The sequence below is a fragment of the Cetorhinus maximus genome, chromosome 24 (assembly GCF_964194155.1).
Source record: "Cetorhinus maximus chromosome 24, sCetMax3.hap1.1, whole genome shotgun sequence".
NCBI classification, from domain to species: Eukaryota; Metazoa; Chordata; class Chondrichthyes; order Lamniformes; family Cetorhinidae; genus Cetorhinus; species Cetorhinus maximus.
This window is the reverse complement of record NC_135902.1, coordinates 50,538,488-50,556,474: the sequence shown is the minus strand read 5'-3', so window position 1 is coordinate 50,556,474 and position 17,987 is coordinate 50,538,488. Positions and strand designations below refer to the sequence as shown.

Genomic DNA, 17,987 nt, shown 5'->3' with positions numbered 1-17,987 from the left:
CTTAAACTGTTAAGGAACAATATTTAAAATCTTTGCAGACTATATTTAGACTTCTTAACCACAGATGAAAATCAAAACAGGCAACTGAGATTGACTTTATGTATTTACTACAGCTGATATCACTGCAATTTTTCACCCCATAGTACTATATAGTTCAATAGCAAACAGTGTAAGTCTGAGAGGACGGCAATAGTGTACCTCGCCATAGGCATGCCAACTATTCACTCTTTAGTTGAGATTCCAGTACGAAGTTTTGCAGGGGCCAACAATTCAGCCACGAGGACCACAAAACAACTACTCATCAGGAGGGTTATTTGGCCCAGCTCAGTTCACTTATTCATCCAGAACCACCGTACCATCCCCCATTTTAACATCTGGGGCAGAATCTGTAGGTCGGCAGGCGGGTGCAGTCAGCAGGTCCTGAATTGCCCGGGGAACGGAGCGCCAGCTGCGATGGGCCAGTTAATGGCCAGCCAGCGTGACAAGCGCTGAGTGCTGCCGGGGTGGGCGCGGGCCCAGGCAAGCGCTGACAGAAAGCCCCCTGAAGGCAGACAGCTGCCTCAGGGAGCTAAAGATCTGAAAAGCATTGAATAAAGTTCTTAAAATCAGGAAAAAAATGTGCAAGCATCACGAATCAGTCACCTGAATATATACATGATAAAAATGCTGTCCATAGATTTTTATTTTTCTTTCATTTAACAACAGAAACCTCATCCCGCCCTTGGATGAGGGTTCATGAAAAATGCAAAGTCCGTCTGGCCGATTTGACCGTCCGCCAACAGTAAGGTTGGATGGACCACGATAAATCGGAGACAGTTGCATCTTTAATTACCTTAATCGGCCTCTTAATTGTCGGCAGGCTCACTTCCAACTTTTGTGCATGCCCGCCGACCGAAATATCACGTGAGCGCAGGATGAAGTCAGGATGTTCGCCTAACGTCATCTCGCACAATTTCGCGTCCGTTTGGGTCAGGTGCGCGCCCACACACCGAGCTAAGAGCTCTGCCCCAGATTTTTTTAAAATTATTCTGAAGTTTTGCTCCTCCACTTCTTAATGTGGAATAACTGACTGACCATCACTCTGGATATGAAGACCTCGCAATACCATGGGGCAAATCTTCTGGTCTCTGAATTATCGGAGACTGGACACACGACTGAAGATGGGATCCCTGTGGAAGACCTGATGTGTGGACCTATGTGGGAATTGCTCAGGAATTTTAAACTTCCGATGGGCAATTCTCCTGCTCCCTGGGTCCATCTGCGAATGTCTCCAGCTGTGTTACCCAGGGAATGTTAGCTAGATTAATGCTAGTCTAATGCGACCGTCAATCACCCCTGGACACAACCCAATTACCTCCCACCACCTGACTGCCCCCGACCCGCCCAACTACCCCCTCCAACCCGACTATCTCCTAAATCATCCAACTATCCCCCCAACCCGACGAGCCCCTCCCCCCACCACCCTCCCGACCGATGTGACCACACCCCACAAGTACCCCCTGACCCAACTACCCCTTCCGATCACCCTCCAATCACCTGGCTACCCCCGATCACACCTCCTGATCATTTGACTACCCCCCCCCCCCCCAACCATCCTCTTGACCCAGCTACCCCTCCCGAACACCTTTACCTGACTTGACCTGACAAATCCCCGACAAGTTCACCCACCCACTTGTTCTCCTGCTTACCCATTCATTAACATGCAGACTGGCCCTTTAAACTTACCACACATCAGCTAGTGTCGTAAAAAAAGGGCGTGTACTCTCTTTCTCCAATTCTACAAGTTCTGATGGAGTTCCCCAAGTGACGTTGCACATTTCTGCAAAGGCCGAGATTAGAAGCTGCTGGAAGAATTGTGTAACCGTGTCGGGTTGGGGGAATCCGACGATCATTGCCGATGCTTGGATGATCTGGGCCCATGTATCTAGGCTTCCAACAGGCATTTAACAAAATTCTGCACAAAAGGCTATTAATTGAACTCAAAGCTGTGGTGATTCACGTTAAACAACAACAACTTATATATTTATATAGTGCCTCTAACGTAATAAAACATCACAATGCTCCTCATAGGAGCAATATAAAGCAAAATTTGACACTGAGCCACATAAGGCTATCTTAGAGCAGACGGCCAAAAGCTTGGTCAAAGTGTGGGTTTTTAGGAGCATCTTAAAGGAAGAAAGCAAAGTAGACAGGCGGAGAGATTAGGGAGGGAATTTCAGAGCTTCCGGCCTTGGCAGCTGAAGGCATGACCACCAATTGTGGAGCCATTAAAATCAGGATGTTCAAGAGACCAGAATTGGAAATGTGCAGATATCTCAGAGAGTTAAGAGACTGAAGGAGATTATAGACACAGGGAGGGGCGAGGCCATGGTGGGATTTGCAAACAAGAAAGAGAATTTCAAATTTTTGCATTGCTTGACCAGGAGCCAATGTAGGTCAGTGAGCACAGGGATAATGGGTGAACAAGACCTGGTGAGAGTAAGGACGTGAGCAGAGTTTTGAATGACCTCAAGTTTATGTCATGTAGAATGTGGGAGGTCAGTCAGGAGTACGTTGGAATAGTCAAGTCTGGAGGTTACAAAGGTATCGATGAGGGTTTCAGCAGCAGATGAGCCGAGGCGGGGTGAAGGCGGGCGATGTTACTGAGGTGGAAATAGTCTTAATGATGTTGCACATGTGCAGTTGGGAGCTCATCTCTGGATGAAATGACACCAAGGTTGCAAACACTCAGGCTCAGCCTCAGACAGATACCAGGGAGAAGGATGGAGTCCGTAGCTAAGGAAGAGAATTTGTAGCATGGCCCAAAGGCTTTGGCTTCTCAATGTTTAATTGGAGGAAGTTTCTGCTCATCCAGTCGGATAAGCAGTAGAGGAGTTGAGTGAGGTGGTGCTGAGATAGAGCTGGGTGTCATCGGTGTACATGTGAAAACTAACAATGTGTTTCAGGATGATATCATAGGAGGGAACAAAGACAGACTCTTGGGGAACACCAGAGGTAACCGTGCGAGAGCAAGAAGAGAAAGAGAAGCCATTGAAATTGTAGCCATTACTCTCAATAAAATTAGACAGTTAAAAATGGAACCAGGAGACTGCAGTCCCAGCAGCTGCACAACAGTGGAGGGGCATTGGAAGAGGACGGTGAGTTCAACCATGTCGAAAGCTGCAGACAGGTTGAGAGGGACAAGGAGAGATAGTTTACCTTTGTCACAGTCACATAGAATCTTGGAAATGGATAAGGAACTAATTGAAGATAGAACATAATGGGTTTTTGTTGGAGGAATCCATGTCAGTTATTGGAGGAAGTACTGACTGGGTGCGCCATAGATCAGTATCAGTGCCACTGCTATTACTGATTTGCGTAAGTAAGTTGGATTCAAAAACTCATTACAAGAGGGTCAAATTTGCCAATGACACCAAATGAGATGGAGAGGTGGGGTCAAAGAAGGCAGCTCAAGAATTACAGAACAAATGGGCAAAATATTTAAATGGGCACCTCCGACAGTGTAGCACTCCCTCATAACTGCACTGGAAGATTAGCCTAGATTTTTTTTTGAGCTCCAGCGTCTAGACTGGGACTTGAACCCACAATATTTTGAGTCAGACTTGAGTGCTATCCACTGAGCCATGGCTGACACAGGAAGAGAGAGCAAACTTCACTTAACAACATTTTTTTAAACAGCCTGGATTTTAGATTTAACAATCCACATAGAGACAGATGGTTGACTTGCTTTTCCCAGTACTATTTCCTGCAATGACTTCTTATTCCAGTGGGATATAAAACACTTGGCAACAGGCTTTCTAATTTTAAGCACACTTGAGTGGAACTAGTAACTTTAGCATTTAATGAATAGTGATCATTTCAACAACAAAGAATGGATATATAGTACAATATATCAACAGTGGCTTTGTACCAAATCTCAAGTCAGTTTTCATTTTACAGAGCACCACAAACAACGCAGATTTCATTCATGTAAGTCTTACTTCACAATTAAAGAGCATCCTAAAGACTTTGTTCCACTAACCCTTTCAGAACAACGTGACCTTGTTTTAATCACAGAGCAATTGAGTTTGTGCTTTGTTTTCCTTTTCTTAATGTACAGCAAAATAAGAGTTCTATGTTTGTGCTATAACATGTTTGTGTGTGTGTTCAAGTTGCAACAAAACACCAACACTCAGGAGCATAGGTATTAAAAATATACTCTTGTAAGTGAATAGAGGTATTAAAATACCACCGAAGAATCGTGTGGATATTACTATGATCACTGAATAATTTCTCACACCATCTATACTAAAAAGGAATGTTGACAGTCTTCCACTTTCTATAGTACAAAGGAAACTAAGCATTTGGACTTGCACTAATGTCACAAAGACAGATCCTTGGGAAAGACCAGAGGTAACCGTGTGAGAGCAAGAAGAGGAAGAGAAGCCATTGCAATTGTAGCCATTACTCTCAATAAGATTAGACAGTTAAAAATGGAACCAGGGGACTGCAGTCCCAGCAGCTACACAACAGTGGAGGGGCATTGGAAGAGGACGGTGAGTTCAACCATGTCGAAAGCTGCAGACAGGTCGAGAGGAACAAGGAGAGATAGTTTACCTTTGTCACAGTCACATAGGATCTTGGAAATGGATAAGGAACTAGTTGAAGATAGAACATAATGGGTTTTTGTTGGAGGAACCATGTCAGTATTGGAGGAAGTACTGACTGGGTGTGCCATGGATCAGTATCGGTACCACTGCTATTACTGATTTGCGTAAATAAGTTGGATTCAAAAACTCATTGCAAGAGGGTCAAATTTGCCAATGACACCAAATGAGATGGAGAGGTGGGGTCAAAGAAGGCAGCCCAAGAATTACAGAACAAATTTAGACTGGTCCTCCTTTAGTTCTAATTCCATTAGACTAGCATTCATATGTTAGCTCCCCTCATATCTAATACTAAATCTGGTTCCCTTATCCCAACAGAAGAACCATTCACCCAGGTTTTTCTGCTACCACAGTAAGGGAGCCTTTGCACTTAATAGTGTAAATGCTACAAGTCACCCCATAGCCAGCAGACTCTCAGAACCTGAACGAAAATGAACATTCAAAAACTCCTTAAAAGTCATTACTACTTTAAAAATAGGGAACTGTTTACAGATGTTGTAGCACCCTTCCAAGAATGTGCATCTTGTACTGAGAGTTCTCTGTTAAATGAACAATCGCATTTATCTTCACATTACAACAAAGCATTGTGTTGCAGTTAGAGACCTAATGTATATTTGAACTATTTTGTTGCCAGTACTCAAGTATGTACAAAATGGAGGTTTGCAGTTTACCACAGGAAAGGGAGGGACAACTGAAAGCAATCGGCCTGTGATGCCCCTTAGGGCAACTAACAACAACCAGATAAAGAGAGGTGCAGAAGGCTCCTTGTCATATAATCCCATATGGAATAAGGGAGGGAGGGGAGTGAACTAGGTGAAAAATAACATTATTTGGAAACATGCCTGCTTCAATAGTCAATTCAATTCAATAGGTTAGTTGACAATACTCTTCATAATGCACATTTCTAAATCTAAATGATCACTTAGCTGAGAAAATTACATTCGGATGAATTCATTAAACTCTGTTCTAACTGCAAATGTTTGAATTTGACTACATTTTCATGCTGCTGCTTTGCTTTATTGTACTAATTACACTAATTTGGATCTGATGTACAATGAGCCAGTGAAGCATGTGTTTTTTTGCAGTTTAACCATTCTGAGAATTGATTTAAGTTTGCACAAATTGGCTTGTTTATTTTGAGTGTGAACAATATATATTTAATTTCTAAACCATAACTGTTAAGTTTATTATCATTTATTTTTACTTGTGTTAGTCAGCATTAGCAAGAATGCCATCCTCTGAGATGTCAAGGTACAAGGTTGGAAATGTCATAACTGAAACTTGGAGAAAAACTGAGATTGTGTTAACAGGTTCCACTTCCTTGATGGCCAACAAATTAATGTGTTGTGTGATAACAGACCAGATGGTCCCATGTATGTGCTGAGTTAGCTAATCTTAGCTGGAGCAACATTTGGACGTTTTATTAGGCTTCAAAGTTTTTGAGCTAGAGATGGAAAAGAAAACTGCTAACTTCTGATTGAAATCCAATGATCCATATTTCAGTTATGTTGGAAAAGCTGGGTCTGTTTTTTTTTAAGGAAGCGAAGTTTGGGAGGAGATTTGACAGAGACGTTCAAAATCATGAGGGGTCTGGACAGAGTAGATAGGGAACAACTGTTCCCATTGGTGGAAGGCCCGAGAACCAGTGGACACCGATTGAAGGTGATTGGTCAAAGAAACAGAGGCAACATGAGGAAAAACCTTTTTATGCAGTGAGTGGTTAGGATCTGGAATGCCTGAGACTGTGGTGGAAGCAGATTCAATAGTGGCTTTCAAAAGGGAATTGAATAATTCCCTGAGGAGAGAAAATTTGCAGGGCAATAAGGAAAAGGCAAGGGAATGGGGCTAGCTAAGTTACTCTTACAGAGACCCAGCACAGACAAGACAGGCTGAATAGTTACAGTACAGAAGGAGCCCGTTCTATGATTCTAATGATGAAATGAACTTTCTGGACATCTGATGAGGGCAGGACATGACTCATCTGTGATAACCTTCACAAACTTAGTTTGTGACTTGGAGAATGCCACTTGAGTGAAGTGGTAGGCAATTGCAAACCACTGTGGAACTATATATCAGTAATAATCTGCACCTAGAAACATAGGGCAGAATTTCACCCTTGTTGGGCGGGCTCAGCGGGGCAGTCAGTGCGCCCATGATCGGGGCTGGAAGGCGATTTCACACTGGTGGGTCAATTAAGGCCCATCCAGTGTGAAACACAAGCGGCAGCACTCAACACTGCCTGTATGGGTGGGTGGAGGAGGGCAAGTGGGGCAAGCGTGACCTTCGCGAGTGCACACTTCATAATCTCCCTGAGGCACAGAGCTGCCTCAGGGAGATGAAGCCTTTTCAAAAAAAACATAATAAAGAAATAAATAATGTAATAAAACATGTCCCCTCATGTGTTTCTGTCACATGAGCAGGGACATGTTATTAATTCAATTTTTAATTTTATTTTTATTTGCTTTAGGAAACCTTGTCCCACCCATGGATGAGGTTTCCTAAATAGTGCAAAAGCTACTTGGCCTTTTCACCTGCCCGCCAACCGTAAGGTTAGATGGGCAGCGAAAAATTCTATTCAGTTGATCCTTAAATGGCCTTAACAGGCCTTTTAATTGTCGGTGGGCGCGCTACAGACTCCTGCGTTTGCCCACCGAATGAAATATCGCACAACTGCGCATTGACGTCTGGACGCTCGCCCAACATCAGCGCGCGTCATTTTACGCTCGAGCGGGTCAGGCACACGCCTGCCCCAACGAGCTCAAAATTTTGCTCAAAAGAGACAGTGCTAGAGTAGCCTATTCAACCCCGTGAGCTAAATTTGCCGTTTTATTAGACCATGGCTGACCCCCAGGCTCAGTAGCTTTTTAGAGGACAGATTTCCACTATTCTTTGTGTGAGGAAGTACTTCCTGACATTACCACTGAACAGCCTATTTCTAATTTTAAGGTTTTTCCCCCCTTGTTCTGGACTACCCCCACTGGAGGAATTACTTTCCCTCTAACTACCCTAAAACTTCTTCAATCATCTTAAACATTCCAATTAGATCATTCCTTAATCTTCTGTATTCAAGGGAATACCCTCTGTGCACTGATCCTTATAATTTAATCCTTTTAACCATGGTACCATCCTGGTGAATCTGCTCTGCATCGTCTCCAAGGCCAGCTTATCCTTTCTCAGGTGTGGTGCCCTGAAATGCAGCAGAACATCAAATAGGCTCTAACCAGACCTCAGTACGGCTTCCAACCTTTGAACTCCAGCTCTTTCGTGATAAAGGACAACATTTCATTAGCCTTCCAAATTATTTTTGCATCCGTTCAATCATTTTTAGCGATTCTTGTACTTGGATACATAAATCTTTCTGCTCTCCACAGTTTCGTGCTTCTCACTATCTAGAAAATACTATGATCTAATCTTTCTTAGGTCCAAAGTGGATGACCTCACACTTTCCTACATTGAGCTCCATCTGTTCTGCTCAATTACTTAATCTATCAATGGCCCTTTGCAACTTTGTGCTCCCATCTGCACTATTTAATGTGCCATCTAACAATTACGTCAATAAACTTGGATATATGGTTCTCTATTCCTTCATTCAAGTCATTGATAAACAGTGAAATGTCGAAGTCCCAGAATAGACCCTGGAGACGCAACTAGTCACATCTTGCCAATTTGAGTACATACCCATTATCCTTTCACACGCTACTACTTCCTAATCAATTCCATATCCAAGCCAAGCGCTTGGCTCCAAATCCATGTGCTATCATTTTTGTTAATTGTTTTCTGTGAGCCCTTGTCAAATGCCTTCTGCATGTCCATAGAAATAGCACCCACAGGCTCTCCTCATCACCACATTTGTTACCTCCTTAAAGATATGACTTGCTCTTTACAAATCCATACTGGTTGTCTCTGATCAGCACACGGTCCCCAATGATAGATACTAGTAACTTCCTCACAACTAACATTAGATCTAACAGTCCTAGCTAAATATGAGTTAAAGATTCTTGATGCAGTTCCTAGGAGTCAATGAGATCACAGCAGTAGACTGGACACACTCATTCAGGTCACAATGATTGCCGGTGTTCCATTTCTAAGTTTGAGAACACAGAACTTCCTGACACAGTCAGTAGGTGCCAAAAATAGAGAACTATTCCAATTTACTTCCAACATCCCATATTTTGCTGAGCAAAAAAAAACAGCCTAAAACAAAACTGTGGCTAAACCTGAAAAGACACAACAGCTGCACAGTGAAAGTGACTATTTGACAGTGACAAATCTATTACCGCATCAAATAGTTACCACACATCTCACTGCTGCATACAAGCAAGTATTTTATTTTCTCTTCCCCCTCCTGAAATGTATTCACCCAGTCATTTTGTTCTACCTTTCAATATTTTTTTAAACACAGACAAGGCAGGAGACTGGTCTCCCGACTGTGATTTCCTTCCTTTAGCTATATCAGCATATAAAGCAGATCAATGTATCCACTCATTAATATCATTTCCTTTTCCGACAGTGTGCTCTTTCCTTCTTTGAACTGTGCAGAATGAATTACAGACTAAAGGATAGGTCAGTGAAATGCTTTGCTTTTGCATTTCTGTACAAAACAGATGGTATCTCAGCAAGGTCTTTGTTCTCCTCAGGGTATCTCCCTCAATGTTATTAAAGCAACTGGATTTGCTCCTCAGTGTTTTAAAAATGCTCTTTCAGGGGATAATGCCCACAGTCTGTGCAAGATTGCAAACTGTTAGAGGTTTTCATATATTGAACCAAGATAAAACTTGTTCACGTATGAAAACTTAATCTGTTCCTCTAACATCCAGTGTGTATTATCCAGGCATTGAACCCACTTAAAATAAACCTGCATACAATTATGTGTTTATATTCTCAATCTTGTATCAGTATTTGCAAGAATATAGTTTAAAATTTGATATTTATATGTGTCATTTAACAATCCAATGAATCAGAAATGAGTAAATGGTGTAATTTCATTGCTAGATAGAAAATAATCTCAGGCCTTGTAGCTTCTCAAATTGCAGCACAACTTTGACACATTGTGCTAGTTTGCACATCCCATTACACAACTGAGGACAATCCAGAGCCTTTTCTTAGCTTTAATAAAGAAAACAATTGCATTGGGTATTTTTTATGCAGTTGAACGGAATGGTCTGGTTTATTGTAGTCAATAATGTAATTTAAACATGCCATTTTAAAAACCATGCTTACTAAATTCTCTCCCTACCACTTGTCCCACAAGATATTTGGCCTTTTGGAAATAAAATTCAATGTTTCTATTGCACCTGATAATAGGGGGAAGAAATTATCCAGTAAGGCAAACGTTAAAGCAACAACATGGCTTCCAGTTGTTTCCTCTAGTAATCCACAGCAATTTATCCATTGGTTTCTGGGGCATAATAAAAAATAGTCAAAGCTGTATTGTTTTTTCCCATTTTTTTTCATTCTTTGACATCGGGAACTGCACTCTCCATGGTGTTTTGCAGGTTTTTGTTTCTCTGAAGAATGGTTTCAAGTCACTAGAACAGCCATTAAACTATTCTTTGAGTAGCAACCAAAATGGAGTCTATTTAAGGGAAAATCAAGCTTGAAAATAAATTCCTGCTCTAACAGAAAACCAGCTGTTCCAAAATTGTAATTCAAAAAAATAGAAATAGTTGTTTTCTTCATAGGATGCACATGAACTGAACATTGAATCCATAACCAAGACCTCTCTCCACTATCACCTCCTCCATTTCTATCTCTCCCTCAGTCACATCCCTGTTACCCCCAGGCACGCACATCCAAGCTCCAAGTCTTCCATAATTTCGCTCTCTACATTCTGTCCGGCACTAAATTATGCCCACTTATCAGAATTGTTCTCATCAATCCACAAGTCATTGAATTCAAAATCCTTTTTATTTTAAATGTTGCCAAAGCCTTGCTCTAACCAATCTTCACACCCTGTGTAGTTTTGAATGCTGGCTGCCTTTGCATCTCTCTTGTGCCTCTACTCTATCACAGCAGAATCTTGACATTGCTTTCTAGAGTTAAAAACAAAAAGCTAAAAGCTACTGCAGATGCTGGAAATCCAAAACAAAAACAGAATTACCTGGAAAAACTCAGCAGGTCTGGCAGCATCGGCGGAGAAGAAATCAGTTAACGTTTCGGGCCTTCATGGCCCTTCGGCAGAACTGAAGCTTCAGTTCTGCCGAAGGGCCATGAAGGCTCGAAACGTTAACTGATTTCTTCTCCGCCGATGCTGCCAGACCTGCTGAGTTTTTCCAGGTAATTCTGTTTTTGTTTTGCTTTCTAGAGTGTTGTTCATAAGTCTCTCAATCCCTCTCCTCACCTTCAGAAGTATCTTCAAAGCCCATCTCTTTAATAATTGCCTTTAGTTCCTCCTCTAAATTCATAAACTGCTTGGTATTCATTTCATCTGTGAAACGCCTGGGACATTCATTACATTAAATGGTTATATAAATACCATTTGATGTTGAAATGGCTGAATGTAGCGTCTATAAAGTATATAAATGTTTATACTCCAGGTGGATAGAGTAAAATTTAACAGACTATAATAGCATGTTACAAGATTGTAAAGATTAGTTTAACACCTAATGCATTTTTTCTAGGTGTAACCAACAGAATGGAAATACAAAGGGATGTAAAGTCCATCTTGCCTTCCCAATATCTAAGAAATATCATTTCATTATACCATTCAAATTTCTAATCGTTATTTATCCAGATTTCTCTTAATTTTGCTAATAGGATCATTCCCAACCCCCAGCCATTTGTTCTATATGTTCACCATTTCCATATATAGTAGTTAAATCTAACTTGTGATTTTATTCTCCTTCTTAGAAGTCTGGAGGTTATTCTGTCTTGTAAAATATGTATTATATTGAATATATTTCCTTGCCTCTTGTCTATTCTTGAATCCAGTGATGAATGCTGGCATTACCTTCAGTTGGATAAAGACCTAATAAATCACCTTTCCATTGGTTCTCAGTCTTTTGGACTATTGGGAAAGGTTGAGCCAGGGTGGGACTATTTTCTTTGGAAAGAGAAGTCCAAGAGGAGACATGATGGAGATTTTTAAAACAATGGAAGAATTTGATAGGGTAGATGTAGAGAAACTGTTGTTAATTATATTGTAAAGATACACCGATGAAGAGCATTGTTTAATTAAGTACTTCAAACACATATAAAGAGAGACTGCTGGGACACTGGGTTGGGAGGTGGGAAGTATAATGCTGCATTCTGTGAATAAACCCACTATCAAGAAAAGTATTAGTGTCTGGTTTCATACTGCACCAGATGGCTTGGGATAGAGATAACAGCAATTTCCATTTGTGAGTGAGTCCAGAACAATGGAACATAAACAGAGGATAGTCACTAACAGAATTAAAAAGGAATTTCTTTACACAGTTGTGAGAATGTGCACTGCGCTGCCACATGGAGTGGTTGAAACAGATAGCGACAAATTTAGGGGGAAGCTTGATGTATACGTGAAGGAGTACAGTATAGGTGATTAAAGTGGGGAGAGACTTGTGTGGAGTATAAACACCAACATTGATGAGTTAGGATGAGTGGCCTGTTTCTGTGTTGCAGATTCTATGTAATTTTCACTTTGAGAGACTGCCACCATTAGTGTCTGACTCGGGTTTAGCTCATTCATACCAGGCAACTGATGCAGGGGAGATAAAATCAGCTGGGTTCAGGGCAGGGGAACATATCTACGGTGAGTAGAAGTCCTATCCCTGCCAGAGATTACCCCCAACTGGAAAGCCAAAATCACTATGTTAGCAGGAAATCCTTGTTAACAGCAAGCTCTTCTGCAGTGATGTTTACAAAGAATGAAAGATGTAAGTTAGTTGAACATGTTTTCATTCACACGTGTGCTCTGCCCAAAGGTAGGTACTTGACTCATTGTCTGCTGATATTTCATCCTGAGCCATTTTCTTGGCAAAGTTTTTTTTTTGCCTTGGTGGTTTGCCATTTCCTTCCACTCTTAGGAGCAGGGTGAGGAGGCAGGTCCCAGTCTACCCCAGCTGGAAGGGGAATCAAAACCATGCTGTTGGCGTTATTCTGAACCACAAGCTAGTTATCTAGCCAACTGAGCTAAATGGTCCCCAGTTAAGTTTAACACCTCCTTATAAAAGCTTATCTTCTAATCTGCTGAAACAATCCATTTATTGGTAATTGAAGGCAAGATTCTCTCTGACATTCTGGAATTTGTATTAACTTATTCAGAACATTGTATTTTGTACTTCTAAACAATCAGGAAATGTGGAGTGAATCATCAAGCATATAATTTAATTACCAGTGACTTCTAATTTGTTGAAAAATGTCTACATCGTAACAATCTGCTTCTTCCATCATTGTGGCCAATTGAACAGAATCTCTGGGATGTTGGGGGGGATGGAAAGATGGGTCAAAAATTCTGAAAACAATTTCAATAATTCATATCCATGTGCATATTGTGGCCACTATCAATGCTGAGCTAATTTAGACGTGCATTAATTATTTTTCTGCCCTCTCATTACCTCATGACGTCCCTCCAAACATTTGCACAAAAGCGCAATTTCCAAAAATAAGTGTATGGCAGTAGCGATTTGCAGTTTGCAGTTAAACTGCTTGAAACTATTAGAAATAGTACTGTTACTTTGTCAGCTCAGGAAATTAAATGTCAATTTTATGCCAATCACAAGTTCCAAAATGGGTGGTAGTCATTCATTTTGACCATACATAGATTTATTGCTAGTGAATTTTCACTAAGTGATAACTTATGTTCTCTCAGTAAACTTCCTGATGTTTATTTCTCTTTCTACAGTGCGGCAGAAGTGCTGAAAACTTTGACAAGTTCTTCACACGAGGCCAACCAGTGTTAACACCACCTGACCAGCTGGTCATAGCCAACATTGACCAGACAGAGTTTGAAGGATTCTCATTTGTAAACCAAGAATTCCTTCACCCCACTGTAACCAATGTTGTATGAAACTGAGAATGAAGAGGACAAACATCAGCAGTAAATGGGCCTTTGTTTAAAATGTCTATAATCAATTAACAATGAATTTTACAAGATTAAAAATGTTCAGAAAAAGTTAAGGAACAAGCACTTTTAACTTTTAGAAAAAAATTAATATACTTTAAGAAAATATATTGACAATTTTAAAGTCCAGCTTTAAATCAGTCTAATATAATTGTGAATTGTTCTGATAACTAAACGGACAGGAAGATTTTTAGGAATACATTCTCCTCTGCTGCATGCTAATATGTTTTTTTCAAATGTTGAGATACAAATTGCAATATACATTTGGCCCCCAAGGGACCAGTTTTTTCTGCCTTGTCTTCCCAATAATCAAAGATAGTTCATAGTCTCGGCATCAAAACAACTGTTTCTCCAAAAATGTCATAGATGAAATATGTTTGAGTAAATCAAAATTTGTATCTCAAGACATTCTCCATCTGTAATTTGCACTAATATATAAAACTGATATTTCCATTCAGATTACAGATCAAGAAATCTGAAAGTTTTGCAGGAAATAGTTGAAAGGGGAGCAGAGGAGAAAAAAAAGTCGATCAAATAATTTTGGTATTTTAACATGTACTAGAGATCGCTTGTCCAAAGTAGCCACTGAGAGGATGTAATACATTTTCTCATGCGAATCACACGGTGAATTTGACATGTTCCTGTTCAAAGACACAGAAACTAAATCTAGTGCACAAAGCAAACAATCAGTGCTGGAGTCTATTCTACTAATTTTATATTAAACTACAAAGAATACTGTGCTACAGTTGTCTAGCTCATATCTCATTATAGTTTATTGTATGGGATGAGCTTTTGTTTCTTAGAAATAGCAATGTTCAACTTTCAGCAAAGTTTTGGCTTTGCTAAAGCACATGTTCAATGTGTCACAGGAGCACTAACTTCATACAACAGCAATTAGCAAATTGTCTTTCATTTTGTTAAATCGGCAATGTAATTATGTAAATTGTGTCACTAAAATAGAATCCATTCACTTGAGTGACATTCTGAGAAAAATTCCATGGCATTTCTCATGACAGTCCCCTGTTAAGATATTAACTGAAAGTTTTCTTGAAATTTTCAAAGATCTATTGCAGTTTTTAAACTTAAGGCACAGAAAAGATTTTTTTTTCTTAAGATGTTTGCTTGTACCATTACAAATTAGCCTTTAAAGGAAAATACATTTTTAAAAAATTAAACTTCTTGATGTATTGTTTAGCTCCTGTACTTACCACTACAGTAAGCAGAACTATTTTGGTCAAACTTGCTTTATTTTTCTTAAGGTTGGGCAGTAAATGCTAATTCTTAAAGAGGCACAGTAAGTCCATGTATGCACCTTCAGTCAGTTGCAAAATGGGAGCTGGTTATGATCATTTTTGCCTTGATTTTGGAAACAGTAATTTAGCAACTCACTTTTCTGCCTTTAAGAAATGCATGTCATAATACAATTAGCATGTTGTCAATAGGTGCTGTATGCAACAACATTAAGAAAGCACGTACGTTTGGTTGTTGGTCTAAACAGTGTTTGCCGTATCCAAGTTGAAAAATGCGCCGTTTAAAAAGAATTACAATTGAAATTGGCATTTTTTAAAAAAAGAAATCACATCCTTCAATGCTTGTTGTGCTGATTACACTTCTTTGTACTATTCTTCACATTACACAATTCAAAGTCACATGCCTGATTCTGCCAGTTCATTGAAGATACAGTTAAATGGACATAAGCACCCAGCCCATTGTGAGTTGGAACGTCAACATTTAAAACAAGTGTTAATTGATGCTAAATGCAAAAATTTTAGATGAATGAATAAAATGGTTAAAATATATGTGATTCCTAATATACACTTTAAGCACTGCTGTGTGACATCTTTCACAATTTACAGTAACCTTGTGGACCAAAAGTTTACCTAGTGAGCTTGAATACAAATATTTACTGAAGCAGAGGTAGTAAGGAGGGAAAATGCTTGTAAATTAAATGCTAATATATATATATATATATAAAACAAAGATATAATTTTTTGTTATGATTTAAAATTGGAAAAAAAAGTTCAAGGTTGATCAGATATCTGATCTTTGTCAACTTTCCCAAAATTATTTCAAAAGGCAGTCTCTCCAAAACAATTAGGGTTAGCTTTGACATTGATGTGGTTATTTTGTTTTGAATTGAATGATGAAGACATCACTGAGGGGATGACTTGGAGAAGTCTGTAAGTCCCATGGTTTAATAGGACTGAATAGGCTTAAACATAGCTGAAGTATCATGGTAGCAACTAACATTAATTCTGCTCCCTTACATTGTTTGAATCAGCATGCAGTCCAGTTCTGTATCTCCTCCAAAAATTCATCTGGTTATTGTGGTTCATACAATTGTTTCTCCAAACTAATAAAATGGATAGCAAAATAAAAACTAAGTTATTCATGTTCTTTGTAAAGGGCTGAATTTTTGAAAAGGAATACTGATAATGAGGCTGCCCCCTTAAATGTTTTGAGGTTTACATAAAGAAACCCTACATCACTTTACAGAACAGAAAACATTCAGTATCATCGACTACGGTGTGCACTGCTGAATGAAATACGGTTCCAGGTAATTTGTTACCTCTCACACCAAATAAACCCTCAGCCACTCAACTGTCCACTTTCACCTGCTTTATGCCAACTTACCACACGTCATTTAAGTGTTCTTTAAACAAAAGCTTTTAAATTAAATTATAGATTATATATTTGAATAATATGAAGCGTATTTCAAGATAATTCAACCACATGGCTTTGTATGATTTCATAAACTGCTTGAGCTTTGCCCTGTCAGATTATATTCAATGAACTTCTCTGAACTTCTGCCTTGTAACTGCCCAGCCCAGCCAACTCTACCCTCTTGACTTAAGTGACCGCAGATTTCATATCACCACCTTATTAACACCACTAACAGTAATGCTAAAATATGACTCCAGTTGAGTACATGGATTCACAGGAATACTGCAGTGGAGTAATACCAACAGGCAAGTAAACAGAGCCATACATTTCACAGAATTGTTACAGCACAGAACAAGACCATTCATACAGATTATTTAAAATGGAGGGTACAAATTACCTAGTCAACTGTTTTACTGAAGATTGAAGTTGCGTGGGGGTGTGTAAGAGAGAAAATCAAATTTCCTGAACGATTCAGGAAGCGCAAACATTTATATTTTGATATAGTTCTGCATAAAGTATAGAGATTTTAGCATCTTGAAGTGGTTGAGTTTCTATGCAAAGGATTTATGTAACATTTCATAGAATGTATTGTGGGCATCTTTGTCCAGTAGCAAAACTTCCTGTTTTTCCTTGTTTTCACACTATATTGGTGAATAACCATGTACGTGTATAGCATTCCCCTGTGTTTTTGAAGTATGAATGTTCAAAAAGCACTGATATCAGGATTCTTAAATATTGATACATCTTTATTTAAAAATGAGTAATATTGCAGAAAGCTATATGGGAAATGACATTGATGAGGGTTAGCTGTAACTCACCAGACTGTTAGAATACTTTCAGGGAGTTCTGGCCAGAGTTAGTTCCAGGAACTGAATCCCACAGTTGCCGTAATGGCTGTGGTCGTTCACACTGCAGAATACCTAATAAATTGTGCAGTGTAAGCTATTACATCATAGTTATCCTGAAGATTTTCTAATGCAAAGATCAGTGATGTAATTCTATCTTATCCCAAGTCATATTATTGTTTACAGACCTCCTAAAATGACAAGTAAATCACTTGACAAGAACAATATGCCCATATAAACCAAATAAATCTATTCACAGTATTTCTAAACATTTTGAAGGTGTTTCAAGTTTCTGATTTGCAATGCCAAAAGTCATATTCCCATCCTTTATCACAAGCAGTAATATTATTTTCTTTACCATTGCACTCTAAACACTTAGGAACTGTAGCAAGCCAGCAAGGGAATAGGTGCAGAGGTCAAAGTATTCATTTAGAAGTTGGTAGGAGACGGTGTATTGTTAAAGCATAATGTTTTCTTTTTCTATTATATAATAAGCAACTTGCTTTCCTCATTGTTTTGCATGGTATTGTTATATGTTAATTGTAGTTTGACAATGTGTAAAAATAAACAAAGTGGCTGTCAACTATGTTTTCTTGGGTTTAAATGTACTCCTGCAATGTTTTTGTCAAACTTCTTCCTCATCTAAAGATGCTGAAAGTTACTGGGTTACACAAGTGTCAGTGCTGACCAGGAATCCAGTATTTGTATGTGGTCTTAACAATTTCAGTGTAGAGGGCCTCACAGCCAAGTCAGATCAGGATCTCCACTAAAACTTTCTGAAAAGTGTCACTT

At 39.4% G+C, this 17,987-nt stretch overlaps 1 protein-coding gene across 2 annotated transcripts in view; it reads left to right on the top strand.

The window, feature by feature from the left end:
• LOC144667593 (protein kinase C alpha type) overlaps nucleotides 1-17,778 on the top strand; it is a 299,492-nt gene extending 281,714 nt beyond the window's left edge. Inside the window, exons 17-18 of one of the 2 annotated variants that reach the window (XM_078529022.1) lie at nucleotides 3,940-3,969; nucleotides 13,468-17,778. In XM_078529022.1, the coding sequence (XP_078385148.1) occupies nucleotides 3,940-3,969; nucleotides 13,468-13,632 (195 nt within the window). In that variant the 3' untranslated portion in view covers nucleotides 13,633-17,778. The remainder of the gene's footprint in view (nucleotides 1-3,939; nucleotides 3,970-13,467) is intronic. The other variant, XM_078529023.1, reaches the window with a different exon arrangement.
• Nucleotides 17,779-17,987: the final 209 nt, after the last annotated feature.